This window comes from Perissodus microlepis, chromosome 15 (assembly GCF_051167445.1).
Source record: "Perissodus microlepis isolate ML-2025 ecotype Zambia chromosome 15, ASM5116744v1, whole genome shotgun sequence".
Taxonomy (NCBI): Eukaryota; Metazoa; Chordata; class Actinopteri; order Cichliformes; family Cichlidae; genus Perissodus; species Perissodus microlepis.
In genome coordinates, this window is record NC_140475.1 from 28140052 (window position 1) to 28165758 (window position 25707).

At 40.4% G+C, this 25707-nt stretch overlaps 1 protein-coding gene across 1 annotated transcript in view; it reads right to left on the reverse strand.

Moving 5' to 3' along the window:
- Window positions 1–305: 305 nt before the first annotated feature.
- Window positions 306–25707, reverse strand: part of cdk19 (cyclin dependent kinase 19) — a 69398-nt gene continuing 43996 nt past the window's right edge. The window contains exons 5-13 of the mRNA XM_084952125.1: window positions 19825–19882; window positions 15759–15890; window positions 14252–14395; window positions 14080–14149; window positions 13915–13987; window positions 13406–13503; window positions 13224–13302; window positions 9801–10043; window positions 306–7778 (exon numbers count right to left, since the gene is read on the reverse strand). Of these exons, the coding sequence (XP_084808251.1) occupies window positions 7653–7778; window positions 9801–10043; window positions 13224–13302; window positions 13406–13503; window positions 13915–13987; window positions 14080–14149; window positions 14252–14395; window positions 15759–15890; window positions 19825–19882 (1023 nt within the window). The 3' untranslated portion in view covers window positions 306–7652. The remainder of the gene's footprint in view (window positions 7779–9800; window positions 10044–13223; window positions 13303–13405; window positions 13504–13914; window positions 13988–14079; window positions 14150–14251; window positions 14396–15758; window positions 15891–19824; window positions 19883–25707) is intronic.

A 25707-nucleotide genomic window follows, 5' to 3' on the forward strand; every position in this document is an offset into this window, starting at 1 on the left:
GAATGTCCAAACCATTGACTCATGCTGTTATTCAATATATGGGATGTTGGAACAAAAAAAATGATTAAATAATCAAATCCATGATGGATGCACAACTTTGTGAACTGGAAAAACTCTAGGTCTTGTAATGACTAAGTCACTTAGGTTTATGAATATTGAGTACTGACATTAGGAATAGTCTGAAAATGATTCAGCAGCACATTAAACAGACACCCTCGGGTGCCGCCAAGTGGTGAATACTAACAGCTGCAACGTTGCTGCCCTGTCAAGCAGCAACTCTCCCAACAACTGCACAACGAAACAGATTCAGACAAAAGAGGCTTTTATTATAATAGAGGATATAAAATAAATATACATGACTTCTTCTCATTTAACAGTCATTTGTACAGTGAAATTTGGACAAGTTTGCTAAAAGCAGCTAAATAAATTTTTACTTTTTCGGATTTTCGCTTTTTCGCCAACCTATTGCTGCTTTATCTATAAACACTATGAAAAGACAATACCATTTAGGCCATATGTATATTTCAAACTCACGCTCACACGCACTCACGTAATACAGATAGAATGTCAAAAATGGACAGACACCCCAACCTGCAAAGCATTACTCTGATGTGGCTCGGGGGGGTAAAAAGGTACTTTTTGTAAATACCCGTTTTCAAAAACACTATAAACCTTCAAAAATTAACTAAAGCTTTCAACAGGATGTGAAGAAACAGCTGCCATGAAAACATCTATGCAATGTGTTAAAGAGATAACAAATGAAGTTAAACTAGGACCGTGCCGTACTTACTTGCAATACCAATTTGTACCACAAGGTGGCGCAGCAAGTCAGTGTCACCTTAATTTAACCAGGCAAGTAATTATAAGCACATTCTTATTTACAATGGCGACCTGGGCAAAGAAAAGCCTCTTGAAAATAAAGGTGATTTTTATTGAAAGCTTTAGTCAAAATTTGCAGATGGTAATTACAAAAAAGGTTTTTAAATAACAGTTACTTTTCAGCTTCCTCTCTAATCCCCCCCCCACCACAATGGGACAGAGGGTCAGTGGAAACATTTTGTGATTTTTACGCCAATTTTTTTTTTTTTTTTTAAAAAGGCAAATGGCATCACTTCTTTCAACTCTGCAGATGGAGCGTCTGTCCGCCTGTACAAAGTGTTGCGAGAGCGACAGTAAGTGCTTATGTTCTCCATTGGAAAAAGACAGGCACATGCAATACTATCAAAAAAGAGGCATTGTGAGAGGACGGGCAGCCTAGAGGTGCACTAGATTTTATAAAAGCGTTGTACAAGTAAGTGTCCTTACACACACACACACACACACACACGCATACACGCACACACCTACCTTCTAACTTTCATAGCACTGCCAGAAGTTTAGTGTCTAAAGCGAGACATTAAAAAACATTAAATACCATATTTTTTATTTACCACTAGATATTTTAGCAACGACAGTGCATTAGAAGACAATTACTATATCTCAATGAGAAGTCCTTAAAATGTTTTTTATGTACAGCATTTCAAAACATAACTGCGCTTCAGTAATGTGTGAGGACGATATCTATGAGCAGAGAAAACAACAGCCAATCCTGCATCAGGATTCTTTGCAGTCAAATCAAATAGATACTTAGCTGCTAACAATATGCTACATAGTAACAAGAAAAATAAAAGACTGACAGAGGAAGTGTGAAAATACAAAATTAAAACCCCATGACAAGTTTAGCTGATGAAATTTAAAAAAGAAAAAAAAGGCACCATCCACTCAAACTAAAACGTGGACCGCTAGTTATCATTCCTGTAAGTAAGGACAGCAACACTGTGGAACAGAAGCCAGTGAGCGATCACAGGCGTCGGCGTCACCTTCATTCTACTGTACAGTGAGGTGGTGTGAACACATTCAGTAACTAGACGTTCATTCCACGTGAGCTTATTTATGAAGAGGAAACAACCAGGAGCAGGAGAACTATGGTCTAGCGAAGGCGGGTCTGTCTGACAGAGGTCCCTTTCTATAGCTACTATAGTTAAGGCAGAGGAAAGTTCAAACATGGGTATTATTAATACATGTATGGAAAAAATAAATATGATTGTATACTATTCATATATATATGCATTTCTTTACAATAATTCTTTTAGAGTACATTTTAAAATGCTGTGGGGAGGAAAAGGACATAAATGAGAGCTGTCTTGGTCTACTGTACTCAGTATTTCACAAGAAAGGAATACACATCACCCAATAAAATATAATAAAACCTGTCAACTGCAAAACCTAGAAACAGGTAAAAGCTTTAGTCTGGGATTTCTTTGCATAGGAGTTTGTCTTTTGCTGGAGCCTCATGCTCATTAGTAATACTTGTGACACCTCGTTTGTGTGGAGAGAGAAATGTACAACAAAGAGTCTCAACATATCCTCACTGCTACTCACTTCAACTTCAAATACGCACAGTAAAGGGAGGCCAAAACCTTTGAATAACTGCTGGTTTAGATCCCTACTGTGTGCCACTGACCCCCCCCCCCCAACCAGTGGATCTGTCTGCCAGTCTGTCAGAAAACAGTAGAAGTAAAGATGAACTAAAGACACGGAGTGCAAAAAGCTACTTCATCTGGACATTTTAGGTACAGGTGCATTCCTTTAAGTTTCTCTTTAAAGCTGCAATAATCAAGATTTTTAGATAAGCAAAAGCTTCAATGACCATGCTTCCCATTAAAGGGGCCACAAAGTGATGGATCCAGAAAGAATTATAAACAGTCTTATGGAATACTCAAAGACCTTTGAACTGTTTTGGTTTATTTTCATTTAAAAAAAAAGGCTGCTTGCATGTTTTTCTCCATGTTAGTTACCAAGGAATGGCAACATGTCCATTTTTTAACATGCAGCAAAAGCAACTCAGCAACACTAATGCCAGTGTGCCTTTTATGTGCACATTTTTCATACTAGCCTGGCAACAGGAAGGTGTAACCATTGACATGCTGACTGACTGCTAGCTTTCCAAGCTCCTCAGACTGCTGCTTGTTATGGTTTTTCAGCTACGACACTCTCCGCAGACATAGTTTGGAAGGTGAAAGACATTTTGCTCATCTAATCACCTTCCAAATTTCTTGAAAGATTCATAGGGAGGTGTTACATGTTGCTTTATGTCCTCCTGCCCCAAGAGACCAAAAATATCAATTACTGCAGCTTTAAATGAGTTTAAAACATAAAGGATCCTGCCTTTGTGTCACGCAAACACTGAACAGTTCAGAATCGCTTAACATGAAGGAAAAAAAGGCATAACTGGGAGATTTTTCTATGGGCTTTAGAAACAGGACACACATGCTCTGAGCAGCTTGTTTTTAAAAATGGCTGTGGGGAAAAAACCCACAAACTAAATTTGCAGTTTTTTCACACATTTACATAATTTTAATAAATGCAGTTTAGAATAAACTAAATAAATAAAATAAAACTAAATACTATAATAAACAAAGTTATCTGGATCTAATTACTATATTTTTTAATTGAAAAAAAATTAACCTGGGTCTTTCTGGTTAGGGGTAGGGTTAGGTTAATCCAGCTGTTTTATGGATTTTGGTCTATTTAGCATGCTCACATTCTTCAGAAACCAAAGATATTGTGCCAAATGGGCAACAGTCCATAAAACCTCTAAAACTCTAAGCTCTGTAACTCTATACGGGTTATCAAAGACCTGTGGGACATTAACTGACATTATATCTTTGAATTTTGAAAAAGGTTTGATTTTAAACAGTATCCATATCTCATCTCATCAGACAATGTATGCACTAAAAATGTAGATGGTGAGCATTTACAGAAACAACCACACACTCAGATTATGTATGTCCTGTTTTAAATGAAAAATCCAGCAGTATGTAAATTTTCACACTTTTTTCACATTGTGGACAATTCTGACTAAAACTGTGACAAACCTACAACACTAGAAAGGACTTTCTCTTGTTTAAGAATCAACAATATTTTTTTAAAACATGATTTCAAACATATTTTAGGTCAAAATTTGACATGAATCCTGTTACAAGATCCATCCAGATGCACTTTGCTTTAAATAAGCATAATTTAGCAGAACAAAATAAGCAGAACTGAGACTACCCACCTATCTGCGGTTAGTATCAATGCATGAAACATAAAGCCTTAAAAAAAGTTCTATTCAGTGGTAAAATTCTAATGATGTTACTAATGTAACGCGGGTGGGTACTTTTAAGCATCAGTGAACCATAACTGGACACAGAAATACAATTATTTTCATTATACACACATATCTTGCATGTTCTGATTAATAAAAAAAATCCCTAACACCATTATCTATTTGTATTATTACAGCTTTGATAAGGACAGAGGTCCAGTTCTCTTTCCAGCCACAAGGTGTCAGTGTTTCCTAATCAAACTGCAGGTCACACATGCAATAAACACAATGTCTCTTTTCCTCTGTATGGGGGCAAATGCAGTTAGTCAAATAACTGGGTGCATTCTTTAACACAGCATGCAGGGTGGTCATTCATGATGGAGCAAGTTGTCAGGAGGATATGAAAAGAGAAGACTTGCTCTTACTGTTGTATTGTTAGTATTATAACCCGTAAAATTAATACTAGAAATGCTTTTAGCAAAGTTTACTGTAAGTATCAAAGGTAAACATACCTATGAACTAGTTCATAGTGTTACATACTGTGTAGGTAGCATTTTTTTTCTTTTTTTTTTTTTTTTAACAATATATTGTGGTGCAGATAATAATCTGCATAATAATTTTAACTAGTCCATGCTGCGCATTGCCACTTCTAACAGTGAAAAACAGCCTCAAAGACAATTTTGTATGTGAACAGATCCCTAATAACTTTTCTGTAAACACCTGAAAGAAATTCTGAAAAGGAAAATCCCCATATAAAAAAATCTGATTTTCAAAAATACTGAAGACAAATTGGTTTGTGTTTTAAAAAAATAAGATATGATCAATATGATCTCCTGAAATGTAATGAAGTATTACTTGAAAAAGAAGACTTTGTGCTTAAGAAAGAAAAACAGATTTGTGGTAATGCAGCCATTATGTTTTGCTCATTACCAAGAGTTAGATAAAAACACTGATATCACACTCATGTCTGCAGCAAAATTTAAAAATGTTACTAGCAGCCCATCAGTTTAGCTTAGCATAAAGACTGGAAATAGGGGGAAACAACTAGCCTGGATCTTTTTTTATTTTATTTTTGTTATTAGTATTATTGTATTTATTTATTTATTACAGGCTACAAGCACATTTTAGCTCATAAGTTAGCATGTTATACATCACTAGTTTGACCTACACAAAACACTGAAGTTTAAAGTGTCATACAGATAAGTTGTTCTGAGAAGTAGTTTAAAAAAATAAATAGTAAACGTATTAAAATGTCCACATATAACATCATTAGCTTTAAAAAAACAAAACCCATGAGCTTAAGAAAAGCTGTTATCCTCTAATAGCCCCATGCTAGCTCCTTTAGTGTTTCCAGGATTTATGCTAGGCTAAGCTAATTAGCTACCAGGAATGGCTCTACACTAAAGATACAGGCAATGTTGAGAATTATATTGATTATAATAGTAATATAGTGGTAATAATAGTAGTTGGCAGGTTGCACTACTAACAATGTAATACATTTATTGTGACATTTATTGTGACTTTTTCACTTTCTACATTTCGGAAGAACAATTTTGCTGAATTTCTAGCACTGAAAGGCATTCATGTCTCACAACTTGGCTTGGTACCACCCACATGATAGACTCAGGTTGCACAGAGCAACATACATTGATTTGACTAGGATGAAAAGCGTTGTCAAAAACACCAGTCAGAACTTGGGTGAAGGGGTGCCAAATGACTGGAGGGTGTCTCAGTACAGACACAGGCTCCATTGAGATTGACATTCATATTTGACCCAACAGTTTTGCTGTCCCTTGTTCATAACGATATTAAAAAAAGGCAATTCCTGCACAGGGAACAGGAGTACGGCAACCCTGGGAGTGTTATACACTACAAAACTTATTTAATTGACATATATACTATATTCAACACTGTGTTCTGACTAGAGAACTACTTGTCAGAACACAGAGGGTGGGAGTGGGCATATCAACCTGGTCATTTAAGTCTCAGCGAGAAACTAGAGTGTTTCCCTCACAGCTTCTTCAATTGTAGCACTTATTAAATGTCCTTCATTTCACTTTTCTCACAAGTTGATTCATTAATTCAAAATGAACTCAGGCATACAACGGGTTGTATACACTGGATATAAAAATGTAAATAAGTTGCTCATACCTCCATGCATGTACTAAAGAAAGCACCCATTGTCTTTGAATGTACCCCAGTCTCTACCTGCCTACTCAGTGTGGCACCGCAAGGGTGAAGTGGAAGAGGGCGAGCCTCACATTTGTTCCAGCTCTTTGCAGATCGGTTCAGTGGTCAGTGCAGTTCTAGTAAGTAAAAGGATAAACAACATGCATAAAAAACATACTGTACACACACACACACGTGCACACGCTCATACACGCCCACGGGACAACAGAGATAACAATAAAACCTTAAAAAAAACAATCTGACATCAGGCAGTAACAGTCTCAAGAAGCATATGTCGGAGGGGGGTAGCGTACTGTTTAGCTGCCCTGTACGATTATGCGCATCTTCAGAAACCTTAAATGTTTCAAGGGTCCAAAATAACACAGGTGTCACAGCAAAGTGAAAACCAGCAAACAAGAACGCACTCCGGAGCTGCCGGCCACCAACAAGAGGTGTCAAAACCTCCCGAAGACGCTGCCATCACAGGAAGCAAAGCTCAGCTGTTAAATGGTTCTTACTTCTAAAAGTGATGGCGTGATCACATTATACAGAAGCTGTAAAAAGACAACTGCTTTTCTTACATTCCAAATCCAAATCTAGATAAACACTTCTAAATATAGAAACCCTATAATATCAAGATTTAAGTTAATTGTTTTTATATTTCCCTGCAATGACATCAGCTTAAAAGCTGAGTTTTTTTTCTTTGTAGAAACTTTTTTCTTAAAAGGTTGGGTTTAGCTCAAACTTTAGCTTATCGTCATTTGATTATCCGTGATAATAATACACTAGAGATGACAGTAAAGGGCTTTTCCTTTTAAGTTGCCTCACATCTGATCGCTTCTGTATGTAACAATATTTATAATGACATCAACTATCAAGTTAAACTTGAAAAGTCTAGCAAACGAGCAGGAGAAAAAAAACTCAAATAGAAAAAGGTGCTATATAATATACTTGAACACAGCTGCGATTCTTCCTGGTGAGGAACGTTGTGTTTGTAAGTGCCACGGTTCTGAGTCTGTGTGTGAGACGCCTTGACATCTATCTTACACCTTTTTTTTCCCCAGTCGATTTAAAAGTGTTTCAACGCGCCGATGAGGCAGAATTTGTTTTCTCATTGGATTTCGTTTGGTTCCTATGTTCATCAGCCTTCGTGTTACAGTGCCGCTGAAGGCTGTCGGGCGAAAGGTCAAAGGTGAGGGCAGTTTGAAAAGAAGGATGGCTGGAGTTGGAATGATGTAATGAAGGGACAAGGGTCCAACCGGGACACGGGAGCCGTGGAGCTGAGGTTGTTGAGGGTTGGCTGAAGACAAGGAGGAGCTTGACTCCTCTGCTGGTTAGGGAGTGACAAGGATCCTCAGTAACGGTGGGTCTGGTGGGAGTACTGGGAGCTCTGCTGGGTTGATGATGAGTATCCCATGGTGCTCTGGGGTTGAGTGGAACCTTGGACATTGCTTTGGTAACCAAGGCGGGAGCCAGAGTGCTGAAAGAGAGAGAGAAGTGGAGACGCAGTCACTAAATCACCAGACTTCTTATCAGCAAACATTCAAACAGTGACTCTGGAGGTGTGCAGGCACATATTGTGTTTTTAAGGCTACATCCAGACATTGCGCTAATGAGCGCCACTTCCTTCCAGATTCAGTTGTCTGCAGCTAATTAACCTTTCCTCATAAGCTGTTTTCCACATGGATTTCAAAAAATTGGGATTATGATATTTCCCTGTGTGTTCAGTGGCTCTGGGATTATTTCACTAGTAATGAAAAAAAAAAGCCTCATTTACACGCTTGGAGACATGGACTGTAAAAAGTACTGGTGCTGAAATTTCAACGATCTGGATATTGCTTTGAGAATCTGAGACCTCAACTGTTTGCATGCCTCCATACCACAGTTGTGGGTTCTTGGCTACACTGTTCTAGATTAGGGAAATGATCGGTGGGTGGTGCATGGTGGAATATATGTGGATAGAGATCAATAAAGGGAAAAAGTATGACACTGACAGTAGCAGCTATAGCCACACTCGTGATGTGTCTGACCACTGCGACAGTTTATTTATACATCAACTGAGGCCTGACAGCCACCAGCTGTGTCACTTGCAACTAGGCATATCTCTGTATGCAATATACTTGTGTGCCTCGCTGATACAGAAGCAGGAGAGGTCAAAGCGGTCACTTAGATCACACCGTGCTCTGTTAAGTACTGACACATGATCTCCCTGCTCCTGCGGTCATGTAACGCTCAAACCTGAGCTAACCCCATACGTTGCTGATCACATTTATTTTCTGCAGCAGTCGGGTTCTCCTTGAAAGTCAAAATATGTCATATGCCAAACTTTGGCATCCAGCTTCACTTCATCACAGGCCGAGAGCTGTTGTCTCTTTGGCCTCATGATAAGAGCTGAGCCGGCGATACAGGAGGCGCCTGAGCAGAAAACAAAAGCTCACAGGCTCCACTGTGATTTGATATCAGCTCTGTACAGTCCTTATCATTTAAACAACATCTTGTTGTTGTCTGGTATCTGAGTGTTTGAGTATACATTTTTTAGCCTGCAGCACTCTGTAAGCATTCTCAGCCCAACAACATGTTGGTTCATGTCTTAATACGTTTAGATTTCCCTATCCTAACTGCCTAACGCAGGTTTTTTTCCTTCTGAAGATCATGTTAGTTTCTTAAAGCACGTACTTGCAATCAAACTGAACTCAAACAGGAGTTTGGAGTGTCTCATTTTCAGTGCTGGAATGGTACATCCTGCTGTGGTCGACCTTTTATGCTTTTATATATATTTTTCTTCACATATACTGTTACACTGAGGGATGTTCATATTAAACAAGCCTTCAACCTGCTCTAAACACTAGGTTTAAGACAGTTTTTTTATGATCGTTTCAGGGTTCAGGTACTATGAGCACAGAAGCTGCACTCACCTTCCAATCAGGACACAGTTAGTTTGAAGGGACGAGGAAGACAGCTAAAACAGCTTGTTTCAGTCAGATGATAAACTCACGTTTGTGCCAGAATAACACTACAAAGGAGAACTTGGAACTCATGCACAGCTACTCATGCAACTAATAGAGTCCAAGAATGAAAGTCTGGAGCAGGAGATGATTATAATGAACTCATTTCTCGGGCGATCGTGGCTCAAGAGTTGGGAGTTCGCCTTGTAATCGGAAGGTTGCCGGTTCGAGCCCTGGCTCGGACAGTCTCGGTCATTGTGTCCTTGGGCAAGACACTTCACCTGTTGCCTACTGGTGGTGGTCAGAGGGCCCGGTGGCGCCAGTGCTCGGCAGCCTCGCCTCTGTCAGTGCGCACCAGGGTGGCTGTGGCTACAATGTAGCTTGCCATCACCAGTGTGTGAATGGATGGATGACTGGATGTGTAAAGCGCTTTGAGGTCCTTAGGGACAAATACAGGCCATTTACCATTCATTTAATAGAGTTTTAAAGTACAGACAAATGAACAGTTTCACCAGAAAATGTTGGTGTTGGTGTTTGTTCTATAATATTGTACTGACCTGGTAATCTGACTGTAGCACCCCAGTGCCTGAGGAGGCCCCAGAGGGTCCGATCCGAGGTTTCTTGTTGGGTGGCCCCTGGTCCTGACCGTGCTGTAGCGCTGCAGTGGTGGCCCCCGTGGCTCCGGCGGTGCCGTTGGTTTGAGCAGAGCTCTGCTGGGAGGGGGCCTGCTGGGCTGCTGTCTGCTGCTGGTTCTGGGCCTGAGCCTGGCCAGTTGTCTGCTGGTGCTGCTGGGTCTGGTTCTGCACAAAGACACACAAAGCTGAAAGTGGGTCGGGATTTATGGAGTGGAGAAAGAGAGACGCTGTGGCTAAAAGCGAGTGTGTGGAATGAGCTCGGGTTCTTGCTGAAAACAAGAAACCAGGATTTCGCTCTATTTTTAGCTGTAGGTTGTTCTTTTCTGCATCTGTGACCCACTTTCCCACTCAGATGACTGGATTGAAATGCAGCTCAACAACATGAGTTTAGAGTTTTAAGGACGCATTAAAAAAAACTTAAGTAGACCACAAGAAATGTTAACCTAATGAGCCAAAGGAAGGAAGGAAACGTATACTAACTCATCTGAGGATGAGACAGTAAGGATAGCTCATATTCTCTGTCTGTCTATATTGTTAATAAAGCAGCTATTACATATCTATTTCCATGTTTTGAGAATCTGTTGCCCATTTATGCTGCTGGCTCAGGCCCTAAAGCCCTAAGTCTGGTTTCAAGTTCAAAAATCGAGACTGCAGTGACGGACCAAAATCATTGTTATGGTTTCTGCCAGCAGCCATACCTCAGAGATGCCCCAAATGGCCCTTGGATGTGGATGCGTGGCTGAGTTGAGGGAATGAGACACCCTGTGTGAACAGTTCAGTCCTTCCTCAGGTGATTAAATATGGTTCACAGAAATCTGCAGCCAGTTTCTGGTGCAAACATTCATTACGTTCTGACTCATTATGTGGCAATTATGTGGTTTAAAATTTAGTCAAAATTTGAAATTTGGTGTAAAAATTTGACACAGTTGTGAATTTATCAGTTTATGGCTACAATTCAGGAATTCAGTGTGCAGAATGTTGACCTTCAAGCCACCACGGGGCTTTTAGGGTCACACTTACTAAGTGGGACAAATTAGCATGATGCCACAGTCGCAAAAATGCGCTGATGGGAGTGGAAAGTTCTGAGGCGATCCCCTAACAATCCGCTTGTTTGTATACAAAAATGAAGGCGGTCACATCAACAATGACCATCATTCTACAAAGAACACAGCAGATTACAAGCATATGAGCTACCGTGAGAAAGTGAATAATGAGCGTAGGCACAGGTTTCTTTCCAGAGACAGCATAAGACCATGAAATCAGTCAGTAGGGACCCAGTGAAGAGTTGTAGGACACAGCCAAAGTTTGGCACTGCACTCACAGCTGTGTCCCATCCAACGGCACAATTATCTTTTCTCCTTTCAATCCAAATAAATGACACCCCTTAAAACACCATCAAGCACAATTAAGACAAGCAGAAAATTCTGTGCCACAAACCTTGGTAAATCAAGCAACAAGTACTTTTCTTTGAAAAAAGAAAATAAAAACATCCCATGATCCGCTTACAGTGGGCTGAATTTGTCAGTTTTCTTACTTACAAACAAACAAACAGTCTCTAATTTTTATGGTTATTTCATTTTAACAGAGACAGAATATCAACCAAAAATCCAGAAAAGCTAGAAGCTGATTACATTTACATTTCCCTGAGTGAAATAAGTATTTGATCCCCTACAACCCAGCAGGATTTCCCATACATTGCACATGTCCCCGTGTGTCCACAGAATCAATGTCTTCCATTCCAGCTTCTCTGCCACCATGAACAAGAGCAAAGCAAAGATATCAGACTTGCACAAGGCTGTCACCAAGAAGCTTGGTGAGACAATGATAACTGTTGGTGCGATTTCTTTAAATGGAAGAAATATAAAATAATATTCAGTCGTCCTTGATCTGGAGCGCCGTGCAAGATCACGCCTCATCAGGCGAGGATGAAAGATGGTGGATCAAAAATATCTGAAAAGCTGCATTTAGTCAATATAATGGCAGATATAATGGCAGATATAGTGGCTAGTGTATTTTAGTATGAATGTACAGCATGATGCGTAATCCTGCATGTAATTTCATAAAATCAGCAGCTTTCACTTCAGTCTGCAATCAGCAGTTTTGGTGTTGTACTGATTTGGAGCAGCCAAATTATTTTGTTTATGTTGTCTATTATTGATTGTGCATGTCCACACTTTATGCTGACAGGAAATCCAACCAAAACAGTGCAAGCCGAGCTCCTCAAACACTCTGTTCTCTGGTGTAAAGCTCAGATCTTTTCCAGCCAGCAGCTACCAATATGATGAAGGAACAGCGGTCACATGGAGCCATCGGCCTCTGCCTCAGTGCTCACTCTCTCATTAGATTTCACAACAAAAATCTTATCTTAATCTTAGCGCCTTTGAAAAAAGGCTGCGCTTTTTAAGCTGCATGCAAAGCAACAATGAAACACAGAGCGCCAGGACAGTCAGCCTCCTCATGCACTTCTGTACACCGTGTACAGTGTGTCCCTACCTCTGGCAAAGTCGCCGCTAAATGCCTGCGCTGAGTTATTACACTGTAAAAATAACTCAAGGGACACCGTCGACTCAACTAAGATGCTGCTTTCTAAGAACCAGTAGTACTATAACCTCATATCACTCCAGTAGATAACAATATCTGTTCTCTATGGCTGAAAGGGAGAGTGCCTGGACACATTTGGAGCTACCACTTGGAATAGCAAAAGTACAATCCACTAGTGAAAAGCTGTACATTAAGACTTTATCAATTTAACAGTCCCCAAAATTTCTATAGAAAAAGCCTGAAAAATAAATGCAAGATTTTGTGAGGTGGGACAGCCGCACATTAACCCATAAAATACACCAAAAACTGCCACATTAGACCCCATTGACAACTAACTTAAGATGGGACGTTAAGTGAACTGACACAATACCGATCGATGTTTTAGTTTCTGAAAATGTGACGGTACTTGTATTTTTTTAACCATGCAGATACTGCAGGCAGTACATATACCAAGAAGGGTTGTCCAAATATCTATACTCTAGTGCTAAACATTAATATCAGCTTAGGTATTCGCACATTAGCAGTGCCACAAACCGTGCCGTCTTCACACGCAGCTTCGCACAGCACTGCTGCAGACAAGCGGGGACACAGCCCTTTCACTCACTAACAGCTTAGCACATGAACAGTAGCACAACAAAGCATCTCAAAGACTGACATCCCAATCTTTATGAGGATGTTTCTGAGGTGTTAATGTAGCCATGTAACTATTAGCGATAACCTAAAAGCTGCATTCGCTGCCAGTGAAGTTATCTGTAAGGCAGCGGCCTTACAGTCTAAGGCACAGGATAACTGGATAACACTTACCTTTTCTGTTTTCTCCTCTGGCTCGTCTTCATTAAGAAATTCTCGTTTGGGGTAGGGGATCTGACAGCCAGCAAACACGCTAGAAGAAAACAGATGAAATTAGTGATTGAAGCACCAACACGAAACACTGTGTGAACCAGGACAAGGTTGATTAAAGTTTGCAAAAGTTTACTAAGGCTCACTCAGTGGTTGGTAATGGGTCCTCTAGGAAGTACGGGTCCTGCAGCGCCTGCTCTGATGTGATTCTTTTAGTCGGGTCCATTGTGAGGAGCTTTTGGAGCTGAAGGCAGAAAAATACACATGGTTACAAGATCTATACACACACACACACACACACACACACACACACACACACACACACACACACACACACACACACGTGATCAGTGTATGATAGGAAAATACAAAAAAAAAAAGGTGGGGCCAGGGCTTCCTGATTAGTGGACTTTCAAAATAAGACGATTTTATTAAGTATTAATAGTATTAGTACACGTGTTTACATAGTTATACTGTGTGCACCTGCACCTCATTTGGGGAATAACAGCCCAGTCCATGACCCTTTAAAGTTTATTACTTTTAAGGTGAGTTTAATGGTTAATTAGTTAGCAGTTACAGTTAGGGTTGGTCACCAGGAAATGGACATAATGCCTCTAAAGTAACTGAACTAAGATATATGTGTGTGTGCACTTACCAACAAGAACACCTTGCTGTCTGGTTTCACTTTATGCTTCTCCATGTATTTGATTAAGCTGCTGTTTGCATACCTGTTGGATGATAAATGACAGCATATGTGATATTTCATTTACAAGTCTACAAGCCCCCCGATTATAGAGAGGTCATTAGAGCGGCCACCCACGTCGTCCTCCTGAAGTCTTTTTGCAGTGTGGGGTACTCTGGCATCTTCCTGATGTCTTCCCAGTCTTTATCTGTGAAAGACACAAGCACGTGACTAAGTTAACACTTTTATCGATACACTAAACAATCTCTTGTATATGTGTGTGTGTGTGTGTGTGTGTGTGTGTGCAGACCTGCAGGGAAACCCATGACACTAAATATCCTGTCCAGCTGGTCGTGATGGAATGGGTTACTGGTCTTGATGTCTTCCTGGCGACAGTGAAAGATGGGCTCCGATGTTAGCAGCTCCGCAAAGATGCAGCCAATCGCCCAGATGTCTGAGGCACGCACACATGTAAACAGACAACACTTAATCTCATTATTGTGGAGATACACTAGCTACAATGGCTAAATCTTCCTGGATTACAGGAAGTCATTTTTTTCTGCTGGAATATTGATGTTAGTGTTACTTGTTACTGCTTAACTACCTGCATTGAAAATGCTACGTCCAGATGAACAGAATCAACCTTTTGGGATGATGTGATGTATTTATTTTTCTGTATAATGTTTATAATGTAGATTCTGCATTTCTCTGTAAGCGTGACCTACCTAAACAAAATTTCTTACCAATTCTGTTTTTTTCCTCATTATTAGAACTGACAGCATACACAACTGAAACTAAACAACTGTAGGTTGCACAATTTTCTCTCACTGAAACAACTGAAAATGAAGTGTCCTGCTACTGGAAAGAGGTGCAAAAATGTAATGAACACAGGCTGCTGTACGCTCAGCTCTACCTGGCATGTTACCTTTCCAAACAAAAGAAAAAGAAATGTCAGTTACACGCATCATTTTTCCAGTATGTTTATAACTTCACCAGATAACCAAATATCGACAGTTTTCTCTTTTTCACTCATCGTCATAATTTTAGCCACGTTGCCTGAAATTAGATGGATGATTTAGGCATCTGTCTTTTCGTCACAAACATTTTCATGGTGGTCGCTACTTTGGAGAACTTTTACACTCACGGTGAGGATCCTCCACAGTGGCTGTGACACAGTGGAGTGCATCTATTTGTTTGCGCTGCCCTGCACGTTTTGTGCATACGTGAAATGGGCTGCCGCATAATCGGACACACGTGAGGCTGACCGGCCGGTCACCACACAGGGCGGAGAAAGCTGGAAAATCGGCTGATTCTATACTCTGGCCAGCTGATTGGTGCATGTCTGGGTTTTTTTTTTTGTTTTTTTTCCATTTCCTTGTTGTACTGCATTATTTATTATGTATTTTCAAAGCCCGACTAGGGAGAGTTGTTGGCTCCTCTTTTAAACTTGTTTGAATTAAGTGTTCTGTTTTTGTATGTCAAGACACTTACATGTTACGTGATGTGAATACAATGCAATGGTGAGTCATTGCTAACAGCCTAAGTCGACTTCCATTCAATGGACTGACGTGGGAAGATGTAAGATACTAAGATTATAATAGAACATGTGCTCCACGATTGATTTATTCTGATGATGTACATGGATCACATGAGTACTTTGAACTTATCAGCTGTGCATGTAAACCAAGAGACCCTGCTTCTAAAATCACAGCTAATTCTGTCAACTAACACAAACCTGATGCAGTTAAGCAAACAGCCAGGGATCAAAGTCCTGCCTTGGTGCAGAGCGTTACGTTTTTTTCATCTGTGTGACTCACCAATAGCTTTGGTGTAGTGCCGGGCCCCCAGCAGCAGCTCCGGGGCCCTGTACCAGAACGTCACTACCACGGGGTCAAGGTCCGCCAGCGGCTTCAGCGGAGAGTTGAAGAGTCTGGCGAAACCCATGTCAGCTACCGAAGGTGCGAAAGAAGATAGACGCAGTTAGCAAACAAAGGCATTATCAGATAGAGATACAAATGCATGTTCAAGGCTGCTGTCAGAGCCACGGGTTCTAGACAGAACCTCGGGCGTTTCTCACACCGCAACTAAATATGAAACATCCACAACTGTAAAGTTGAACAAGGCAGGCTTTTAATGTCAAACCACATCTGTTCTACTTAGCATGAAAAGACAGTATTCTTTCCTTTTAGCAAAAAAAAATCCCTTGCTAAAATGGTAATGTGAGAAATAGAGCAATTTCCCACTGTTAAAAAAGTACCTTAACAGAAAACATAAAAGTTACACATAAATATTTAACTCTGCCTTATTCTAGTAAAGATTAACAGGAAACTGGCACAAACAGATTCTCTTCCTGTGTCTTTCTAACAGACAGCAGAATAAGGTACAGCTTCCCTAGAACCTGGTCAGTGGTCTGTGTATAGCTTTTAAATAGCCAGTCACAAACACACACCAGTGGCTGCAGAGATTACAAGTTTTCCTGCTGTTGCTGCTGTCATCTTGGATTGTGGAGTTGGGATTGGAAGGACTGCTATTGCAAATTGGAATTCCCACTTCCCACTTCGAATGGAGCACACCATTAAGCAAGATATGCTTCACTACCACCATGAGTGTGCAGTGTCCTTGGCTTATCAATCAAATGTGGTTAGTTTCAAAACACCAGCATTCTGTTGGTTTGAGTTACATCAGAGAAAACTTGCAGTAAGGATAATCAAGCACCACAATAATGAGTGCACTGAGTAATATGGAACGTAAATCCATCCTTATCAAATTAGTCGTGTTTAAATGGCAACAGCATGAGAAGAAGAAAATGTGACACTGTGTAGCTCAAATACAAATGACAGACTAAAGTCAGCTTATTCTGAATCAGCTTTATTTCCACTGGTGAAGTGGGGGACATGACCCCTCCACATTTTACATTCACCTCTGTAGCTGCCACTAAACCTGAGCAATCACCAAGAGCAAGAGTTCTGTTTTTTTTTTTTCAAGTCACATTTCTGGGATCTACAGAAGTGGGATTATAGTCTTATATGGATACCACAGATGGGTAGTCTTATTGTGCCAACTTCTATATGCGCAATAAATAAATATGCTAATACTGGACAATGCTAATTGGACATTTCACAGTTTTTTTAATGACTTTAAAGATGCATTGTACTGATCATAGAACTGATCACAGACTGTATGTATAAGATGGAGGTAGCATCTGAGTCTGAAAATGGAAAGCCTATACAGAAATCCTTTAAATCTGCATTCTTTGTAATGGCCAGTAGGGGGCAACTGGTTGGTTGTACAAAGAAGTTGATGGGAAAACACCTCTCAGCTGACCTCAGTAAACTCTGAGGTCATAGATTGAGTGAGGTGAGATCATGATGAATAATGCGCTCAGTTGCCAGATTCAGGTCTTACTGAATATAATTAAAATGTTAATTAGAATTAAAAGTAAAACTTGTCACTGACACTGTTCTTGGATGAGCCTTGTACAGAGCTTTGCATTCGCCTACTAATGATACTAATGATGATGATGATTCATAATGAAATGTTCACAGAAAATACAACACTGACTGTAAAGCAATATCTACAGGAACAAGTAAGGCTGAAAAAGTTGTTCGCTTAACCAACGTGCATTCAAATACAATTATAATCAGGGCTCGCAAAATTTCAAAATCCCTGGTAGCCCTTCGGGCAGGGACTCTTCAGTTTTTGGTAGCCCAAAATAAATTTAAGTAGCCCAAATAAAAAAGAGAGCAATTTTTTGATTGATGTTTTGTTTCCTGTTTTGTTTCCTTTACAATATTATACATTAAAGTGTAATATTGTAAAGGAAACAAAACATTAATCAAAAAATTGTTGAAAAACAAATTACAACATTGTATAAAAATTACAATCATCAACTCAAATACTTGGTTCTAATTGAACAGAAATTTCTATGAACTTGTAAGAACTGTGTAGAATATAAATCAGTCTGTGTCAGATCCTGAATTTGAAATTTCCACTGAAGTCACGGGTAAGAGGAAAGTGGAACCAAGATCTAGGCCATTTGCTTTTTGAAGTTTGCAAAGACTGCTAAATTTTGCCAGTGGTAGTTCACTCTTTGCAACATAGTACGCTGTTTTAAACTGATTTTCAGGTTTATTTTTAGTATGTTATTTGCAATTGGTGTTTGTTCTGGGAAAGATATTGCAGACTGAGCAATAATGCATTTCTTGCATTTCTCATGGGTTCTAATGGGGGCCTTTCTTAAAATGACTGGTCCCAGTAACAAAGGCGCTTGTCGACTCAGAAATCGAGGGAAAACCAACAACACACCCGGCAGAACATTATGTTATTTACACGGGTGCACATAAGTGGTCCGCATGTGCGCATTCGCTGTCAAAATAAAAGACGCGCACCAGATAAGAAGTTGCAACGCGCGTTTGCGTCCATATAAACGGCACTGTTTTTGTCCGCTAGAGTGGGAATTTTACGGCACGTTCCGCACCACATCTCTGTGCGTTCATCATTTGTTTGAAGCCAGCTCACCTCCTGCAACCACTTTTCCGAGAATACGCGCTTCTTTTGTGGTTCGGACTCCTTCTGACATTTCTTTGGAGGTGGAGGAAAACCAAAGTAATTGCTTAAAGGAGCTTGCTTCTTCGACATCTTTAAGAGTTCTAAACAAATGTCTGTCCTCCTTCAGAAAATCCTATGTACGCAAACACGCGTTGCAACTTCTTATCTTGTGCGCGTTTTTTATTTTGACAGCGAATGCGCACCTGCAGACCACTTATGTGCAGCCCTGGTTATATAGCTTGTCATATTGCAGCCACAGAAATTCTTTTGTCCATGAAACCATAAAGCTGCACTTTCTTTTTGCCTTATAGTCTGCTTTGTCATAACTTTTCCGTTTTGTGGTAAGCTTTTCTTTGGCTGTCACTTCTTCACCCTGGCTCAGCATAACTAAAATATATATCCTGCTGCTTTTACACACGCACTCACATAACGCTCAGCGATTCTCTGCGCGATCAACCTCTCACATGTTTAAGCTTGCTGCGGAAGATTTCACTTGTCATGTTTGCATAGTAAGCTAACGATTGATAAGACGATGTCAGAGGAATTGGTGCGCAAATTATCATCACTCACCAATCAGTGCTGTCGCTCTCTATACACAGTTCGCGCGATTGCAAAGTGAAAGCAAAAAACAAGCGCAAATTCAAACGCGATTTCAATATGTCACATATTGACAGTGGCTCACCGATGCCAATGACATAATTACCCAGCTACATTTCCGAAAGAATGCAAAAACATTGACATATATTTTTCCTTCCTACGATAGCCCGACGGGCAGGGCAGAGATAGATTTTGGTAGCCCGACTGGAAAAATCGCTAGCCCCGGGACGTCGGGCTAGCGATTTTGCGAGCCCTGATAATGAATGTGATTTCTGATACTTAGTTCACATTCTCCTAAAAAATGAATGAATGAAAGTTGGAAATGAATAAAATGAACATCCTGCTCCATGTAACTATTAAGATATTAAACATATTTATTAAACCACAGCAGCCTTGTGGCGTTCATTCAAGTAAAACCTTTACCAGCACCAGTTGCAAAGACTCTGGCTGCACTGGAACAACACTCTATGCTATTACTGGGAGTACGGGGTTTAAAAATAGATGCCAGCAATGCAGCATTACCCTTCAACACTCCCCTGGCCAGCTGGCTTATGCAACAGGACTGATCTGAGCTTCCTGTCGGCCTCTCTGGACAAGGTTAAACGTTGTAGCTATCAGACAATCAAACACGTCAACAACCTAATTGATCCACTTTCGTGCTGACACAAGTACCTAAAGGTTGTGTAAGTTTCAAATCAGTCAAGCAGTTTAAATGATGTTTTTTTAAATCTACTTTACCAATTTTAACTCTTCCTCGTTCGGGGCCTTCCCCCATCACCAGGATGTTAGCTGGTTTCTGTGGGAGAAAGAGACAGAACATTACGAGGTGTTGCATATACTAAAAATCACTCTGTTTTTAACTTGGAAGTACAATAAATGTAAATGGTTCTAACACACAGTTGGACTGATAATACGTTCAGAATACCCGTGGTTCCCTTTGCAGAAACATGTTGAGTGGTTATTGACTGTCCTGTCTTTGTACTGAAGCACACAACCACATGACTATGTCAGTGAGCCATTTTGCGGGAGTGCACTTAAGCCAACTGATCATACACCCAGGAATGGAGTCAAACACGCTCAAGCAGCTGGGTGTGTTCATCTGGTTTCCAGAGAGAAACTGGAACCACACAAGTTCCAAGAAGTAAAAGCTTTGTTAGCCAACCAAGCTGACTGCCGCCACTTATGTGGACACAAGCCATAGCCACAGCACATGCTGTGGCTTTTCAAATCACCCAATTGATATTGGTCTTTGAAATCCTATATTAGTTGTTAGGCTGAGTACATTTCACAATAACAAGAGAACAGGTTGAGTTCTTTTTTGTTTTTAGGTCCAAGCCTTAAAAACATCCTAGACCAACGATGTTAGGTAGGTCAGAAGCATTCATTTAGATGATGTTTAACCACCGTTTAACCACAAATGTTACATTTTAGAACTGTGAGTCACTCACAAAAGTGCTGCAAGGTTCACTTTGGCAAAGAACAAATCATAAACAAATTAAATTAAAATACAATGAACAGGTGAGGAGAACTAAAAACACGTGACGTGAAGTTTTTCACAGATATAGTAGTTTGATCCAAAATTGATTAGTCCTTCTCCTGACCACTTTCAAGTGATGAAATAGTGCAAACTGAACAAGAACACTGACTTCCTTTTTTTAGATTTATTTTTGCCTTTGTTAATAGGGCAGCACAGAGAGCATTCCATTCAGTTTTATATATATATCTGGCGCCAAATCCCAACAACAGTCACCACAAGGCACCTTATATTGTAAGGTAAAGACGCCTACAATGATACAGAGAGAGCCCAGAGAAAGCACTTGGGCAAAAGTGGGAAAAAAGTATTTTTGTAAAGATGTTATTACTAAAGGCTACTAGAGTAGCTTTGCATGATTCACTGCTCAGAATAATCCCTAGTTATCTTATACTGGGCCTTGGTGCAGCCCTTCAGTTCATTCTTTGCTTGAAATAAGATGATCTAGCCTAACTTTCTTTAAGGCTACACTCACTTTAAGCAGCTTACTCACTTGTTGCCCCCCACAGCAGGCAAGTGGGCCTTCTGTGCTCCCAGTGCCATGTGCCACTGTTGACCATATTAGGGATATCCCCTCTATGATGTCACACAGTGCCAAGCATCTCCCAAACAGAAAATTAGGAGGCTGTTGGCTCACACATATTCAGACGTCAACATGTGAAACTGGTCCACTGTGAAAACAGTATATAGCTGGGATGGGAAATAGGGAAAGATTAACCTATTACATTTTCACTTAGTAAATATAACAGTAGTTACTACAGCACAGAAAACTAGACGCTCAACATTGACATTTAATTAACAAATTGTTAATTTTATAGTGTTCACTGGATTTTTCTGAGCCTGTTGGCTGACAGCGGTTGCTTACTCCCCCAGCTGAAAATTAGATGGATCAGAGTGGAATTAGGAGGCCCCTTAAGCTGAATGGCCACCAATGCATACAACACCCTTCAGAGTCACAGGATGCATTGCTACAATGAGTAATTAAAACAGCTTTGAGTGCTGTTATCTGTGTTTTCCTCTTCAGAAAGGAATGTGGAGCATGAAGAAGTGTGGTTGAGGCTTTTGCCACAGGGCTCGCGGCACAGCATCTAGGATGCAACACATAAAGGCCGATGTATTTTTCTCACTGCTCTTCAGACCATTTGCTAACTCAACTTCTTGCATATAATTTGCAGTTGTAAGCACAGTGGTTTTAAGTCTCTGAATTACCAGAGGATATAGAATGCATCGGAAAACCTCTGTACGTTTTCTCAGAGGGCAAAAAATATCAGTGGGCCCATGTTTTTGAAGTTTACCTTGTCGTGCAGTAAGATGCAGTAATGCTTGTTGTCAAACTGTCTCCCTGGGTGTTTGAGTGAATGTGAACCCTCTGGCTTGGCAGACTCAGATCTGACTGGCAAACGTATTTTGTTGCCATAGAAACAGCACTAATAATGAGATCTGCTATTCATGCCCACAACATGACACCCCCACGATCGGCAAACACAAAGACAAACGTCTCTTCAAAGGCCCGAGGAGTTCAGCCCCTCTTTCAAATTCTAAACAGACCTAAGTGAATTAATATGCCTAGCCTGAACGTACTCTTTTTTTTTTTTTTAACCTCTTGAATGTTCTGTAAAAGACCTGAGTGAGTGCCAGTGCCTTCAAAATGCAAAATGAGCATGCAAAAATGAAGTTTGATGTAAATAAGTTCACGTGTCTAATGGAAGAAAAAGCTGAAAAGTAGAAACATGAGTGCAAGAGGGACTGATTCAAAGAGCAGCAGACCACAGTGACATAAGGAGATGTAATAAATTGATTGAAATATGCACCAAAGTTAGTGAAGCATGCACCAAATTCCTTTTCACATCCCCCAAATTAAGATTTCCCCTCAAATGCAGCCAGTGAAATTAATCAGTTCCATTTGGACAGTTTCATAAATGGATCGGGAGCCAGGGGAAAATAAACACTCTCCGCCCCACAGAGGATCTGTAAACCCAGTACTTAGGGACGCGGCCCTCTTTTACAAAATCATTTACATCTTTGTATCAAAAAGTAGGCCACTTCAGGAGCCAAACTTACACACTTACGTAACAGAGTGGGCAAGCTGATAAACAAGCTGAAGCGAAAGGTGACAGCCTACAGGACTCATCAACGACCAACTGTCCAGATAATGAAGCCCCTTTGTGCTATTAGTGCAGTATGCAGTAGCATTAAAGCATGCTTCATCCTTTCACGCAGCCAGTTGGTTGGTTCAACTCTCGTTCTGCTTTTCCTCAAGTAGCTGCTGTTTGTTTACAGTGTGTGGAGTGAGAGTACTCAACCCCTAGGAGCAGTGCTTGGCAACAGCGGGGAGGAAGAAGTCTCATTTAGCCAGAAGGGACCTCTGGCACAACCAGGGTTAGGGAGCACCAGGCAACCGTTTCGAATAGTTGTAGGGTGACGCAAAATACAAGGGGGAGGAAAAAAAGCACTGTATTAATACCAATGCTGCTACAATGAGATATTACTCAAGCTGACAAATCACCTGTAAACAGAGTTAATTAATAACACACAGACTGCTGAAGCAAGGCAGTGATTAAATCTGTCATGAAAATATGAGGAAATTTGTTTGGTGATAAGGCATTAAGGCTGAACTCGGAGAATTCAAGCCTGACTCATGTTATCATTTACATCTAGACCACTGAGATAAGAGGAAATGCATGCCTGTCCAGGAAAACATTCAGGTCATCCAATTTAAAAAAAAGAACTTGACACTTGAAAGTGAGCTTTATTAAAATGGTGATTAACTCCAGTCCAGTAACAACGCAACGTGAAGGGAAACCAGATGATCCGACGAGGATGTTTCTGGGATTTTGATTAAAAGAGGCCTTCAGTATAAAAAAAATTCCAGGAGTAATGTTAAAACCGAAATAAGAAAACACAGCTGAAACTGGGCTACAACAGAACACTTCATGGTCCGGCTGTACCAAATGTCATATTTAACCAACATTGCCTTAAGTTTTTGTTAAATCCCTGTTGCCACAATTCCTTTCCCCTTATGTCTTATCCTTTCCTCCTCCACTGAGATGGGACTAAGATGTGAGGACAGGAGTTGAGGATGTACAAGATTAGAAAAAGGGGGTAAGAACAACTAAGAACTACTGGAAACCACAGAGACCAGAACACAGAAAAGGAAATAATTGGTGTAGAGTTCTTAAGCTGAAAGTGCATCTGACCTACAGCAGATATTTGTTCAATCAGTGTGCATTCAACAAATAAGTCTTACCAATAGGAATCACCAATCAGACAGTCATGAAGCTCCTGTTTTAAAGAAATATGATCAGAAATGATCTTATGTTTGGATCATTTCCAATCATATTTCAATACAGCAGAGCTACTAGCAGCCCAGATATTTTGAAAATTCAGATCTGGCTCTACTCAAACTCTCTTGCTTTTGGACACTTCTTAAAATCTTAAAAAGGTAAAACAACAATATCTTTCCATTATTAAAGAGTTTATATATGACACATAAACTGCAGAAATAAATTAGTTTTAGTGCAAAACACAGATGCTGTGTACAGATTACATTGTTTTACTCGTGTCAGTGGATTAAATACCTCTTGGTAATAATAGAAGTAAATAGGTTAATATTAACAATTATAATCTGAATGAGACACCAGATTAGAATTCAACTCATCTATGCAAAACTGAATGAAAACTAAAGCAAACTTCTCAGTGCAAGCACACACGGTTCTCACTTTCCCACTTTAGACACTGAAAAAAAAATGTGGTTGTGTAGAATTCCACGCCTTGCATGATGAGTTTCTTACAGCAACCCACCCAGTAATATGCATGTAGTATAGCACTGCTGGTTACTATAACAGATGACCTTCAGTAATACCCTAACACACACCACCCCTCTCTTAAGTGATTATTGGTACAGTCCATGGAGATGCATGCCTTTTGCTTTGGCCTGCAGAGTCAGGTTCTTGAATCAGCTATCTGTGCAGAGCGTTGGGCTTGACATCATCTTACATAAGACGGCAAGCACCTCTGATTGGGGGGGGGGGAACGACAGAGGAGTAACTGCAAGAGTAACTGGGGGATGGGCTTTGTGACAGTGCAATGCACAGCACATGGATGCTTTCCAGAGAGTCAGAGCATGCTACACTCAAGCACAAAGACATGCTTATGCAACAGCAGAACTACTGCAGCTGTTAAAGATATAGTGGGCAGGAAAACCGTTCCCTGTGTGGCACAATACATGTCTGCTCCTCCCCTCGCATGTATTCACAATACAGCTCATGGGAAGACTTTCACATCTACTTAGACAGCAGTAAGAGGCCTTGGGTAGATTTTTCCATAACGTAGCATCATGTTTGCTATGAGCAGTCTCTCTAATTTCAGTTGTTATTTCTCATGCCCACGCAGAGACCTGACACAGAGCCAGGCACCTGCACAAAAGACGCTAATCTCACCGATGACAAGAGACAAGAATGAAATTTACGAGTGAGGTTATGTGGCAACAATGGCAGGAAGCCCTGGCAGAGAGACAGCAAAATAACGGCTGCAGCGAAAATAATCGAGGGGCCGGAAATGTTGGTGTGTAGATAAGACTGGTGTGACCTTAAGAGAGCCAAAACATCCACACAGCTACTGTAAGAGAATTCATATTGTGTATATTATGAACTTTGGTGCTTAAGGTTTCCACAAATTTACAAAGTGCTACAAAATAAAAGTCTGTACGAAACATCCTGAGACGTTATTTTAAGAGCCTTTCTTTTACTGAAGACATGTTTCAGGCTCACAGAGTCAACATTAATGTTACTAAAGCCATGCTGGCACACTGTGAGTGCATGATTTGATGGAGGGTTGCTAGTTCACACACACTACAGCACAGCGTATACTCGGCAGCTCTAACTGGTTGTTTCACCTTGTTTTATTTCTTGCTGCAGGCCTAATCAAGGGAACAAATAACGAAAACAATTGTGGTTTGCTGGTCTAACACCTGATTTATGCTTCAGCAGTAAGTCTACGCCGTAATCTACAACGTAAGCTGATGTGCACCCTCATCAGGTTGTAGCACAACATTAGGTCGACGCAGCCCGCAGCTATTGTGATTGTCCTGT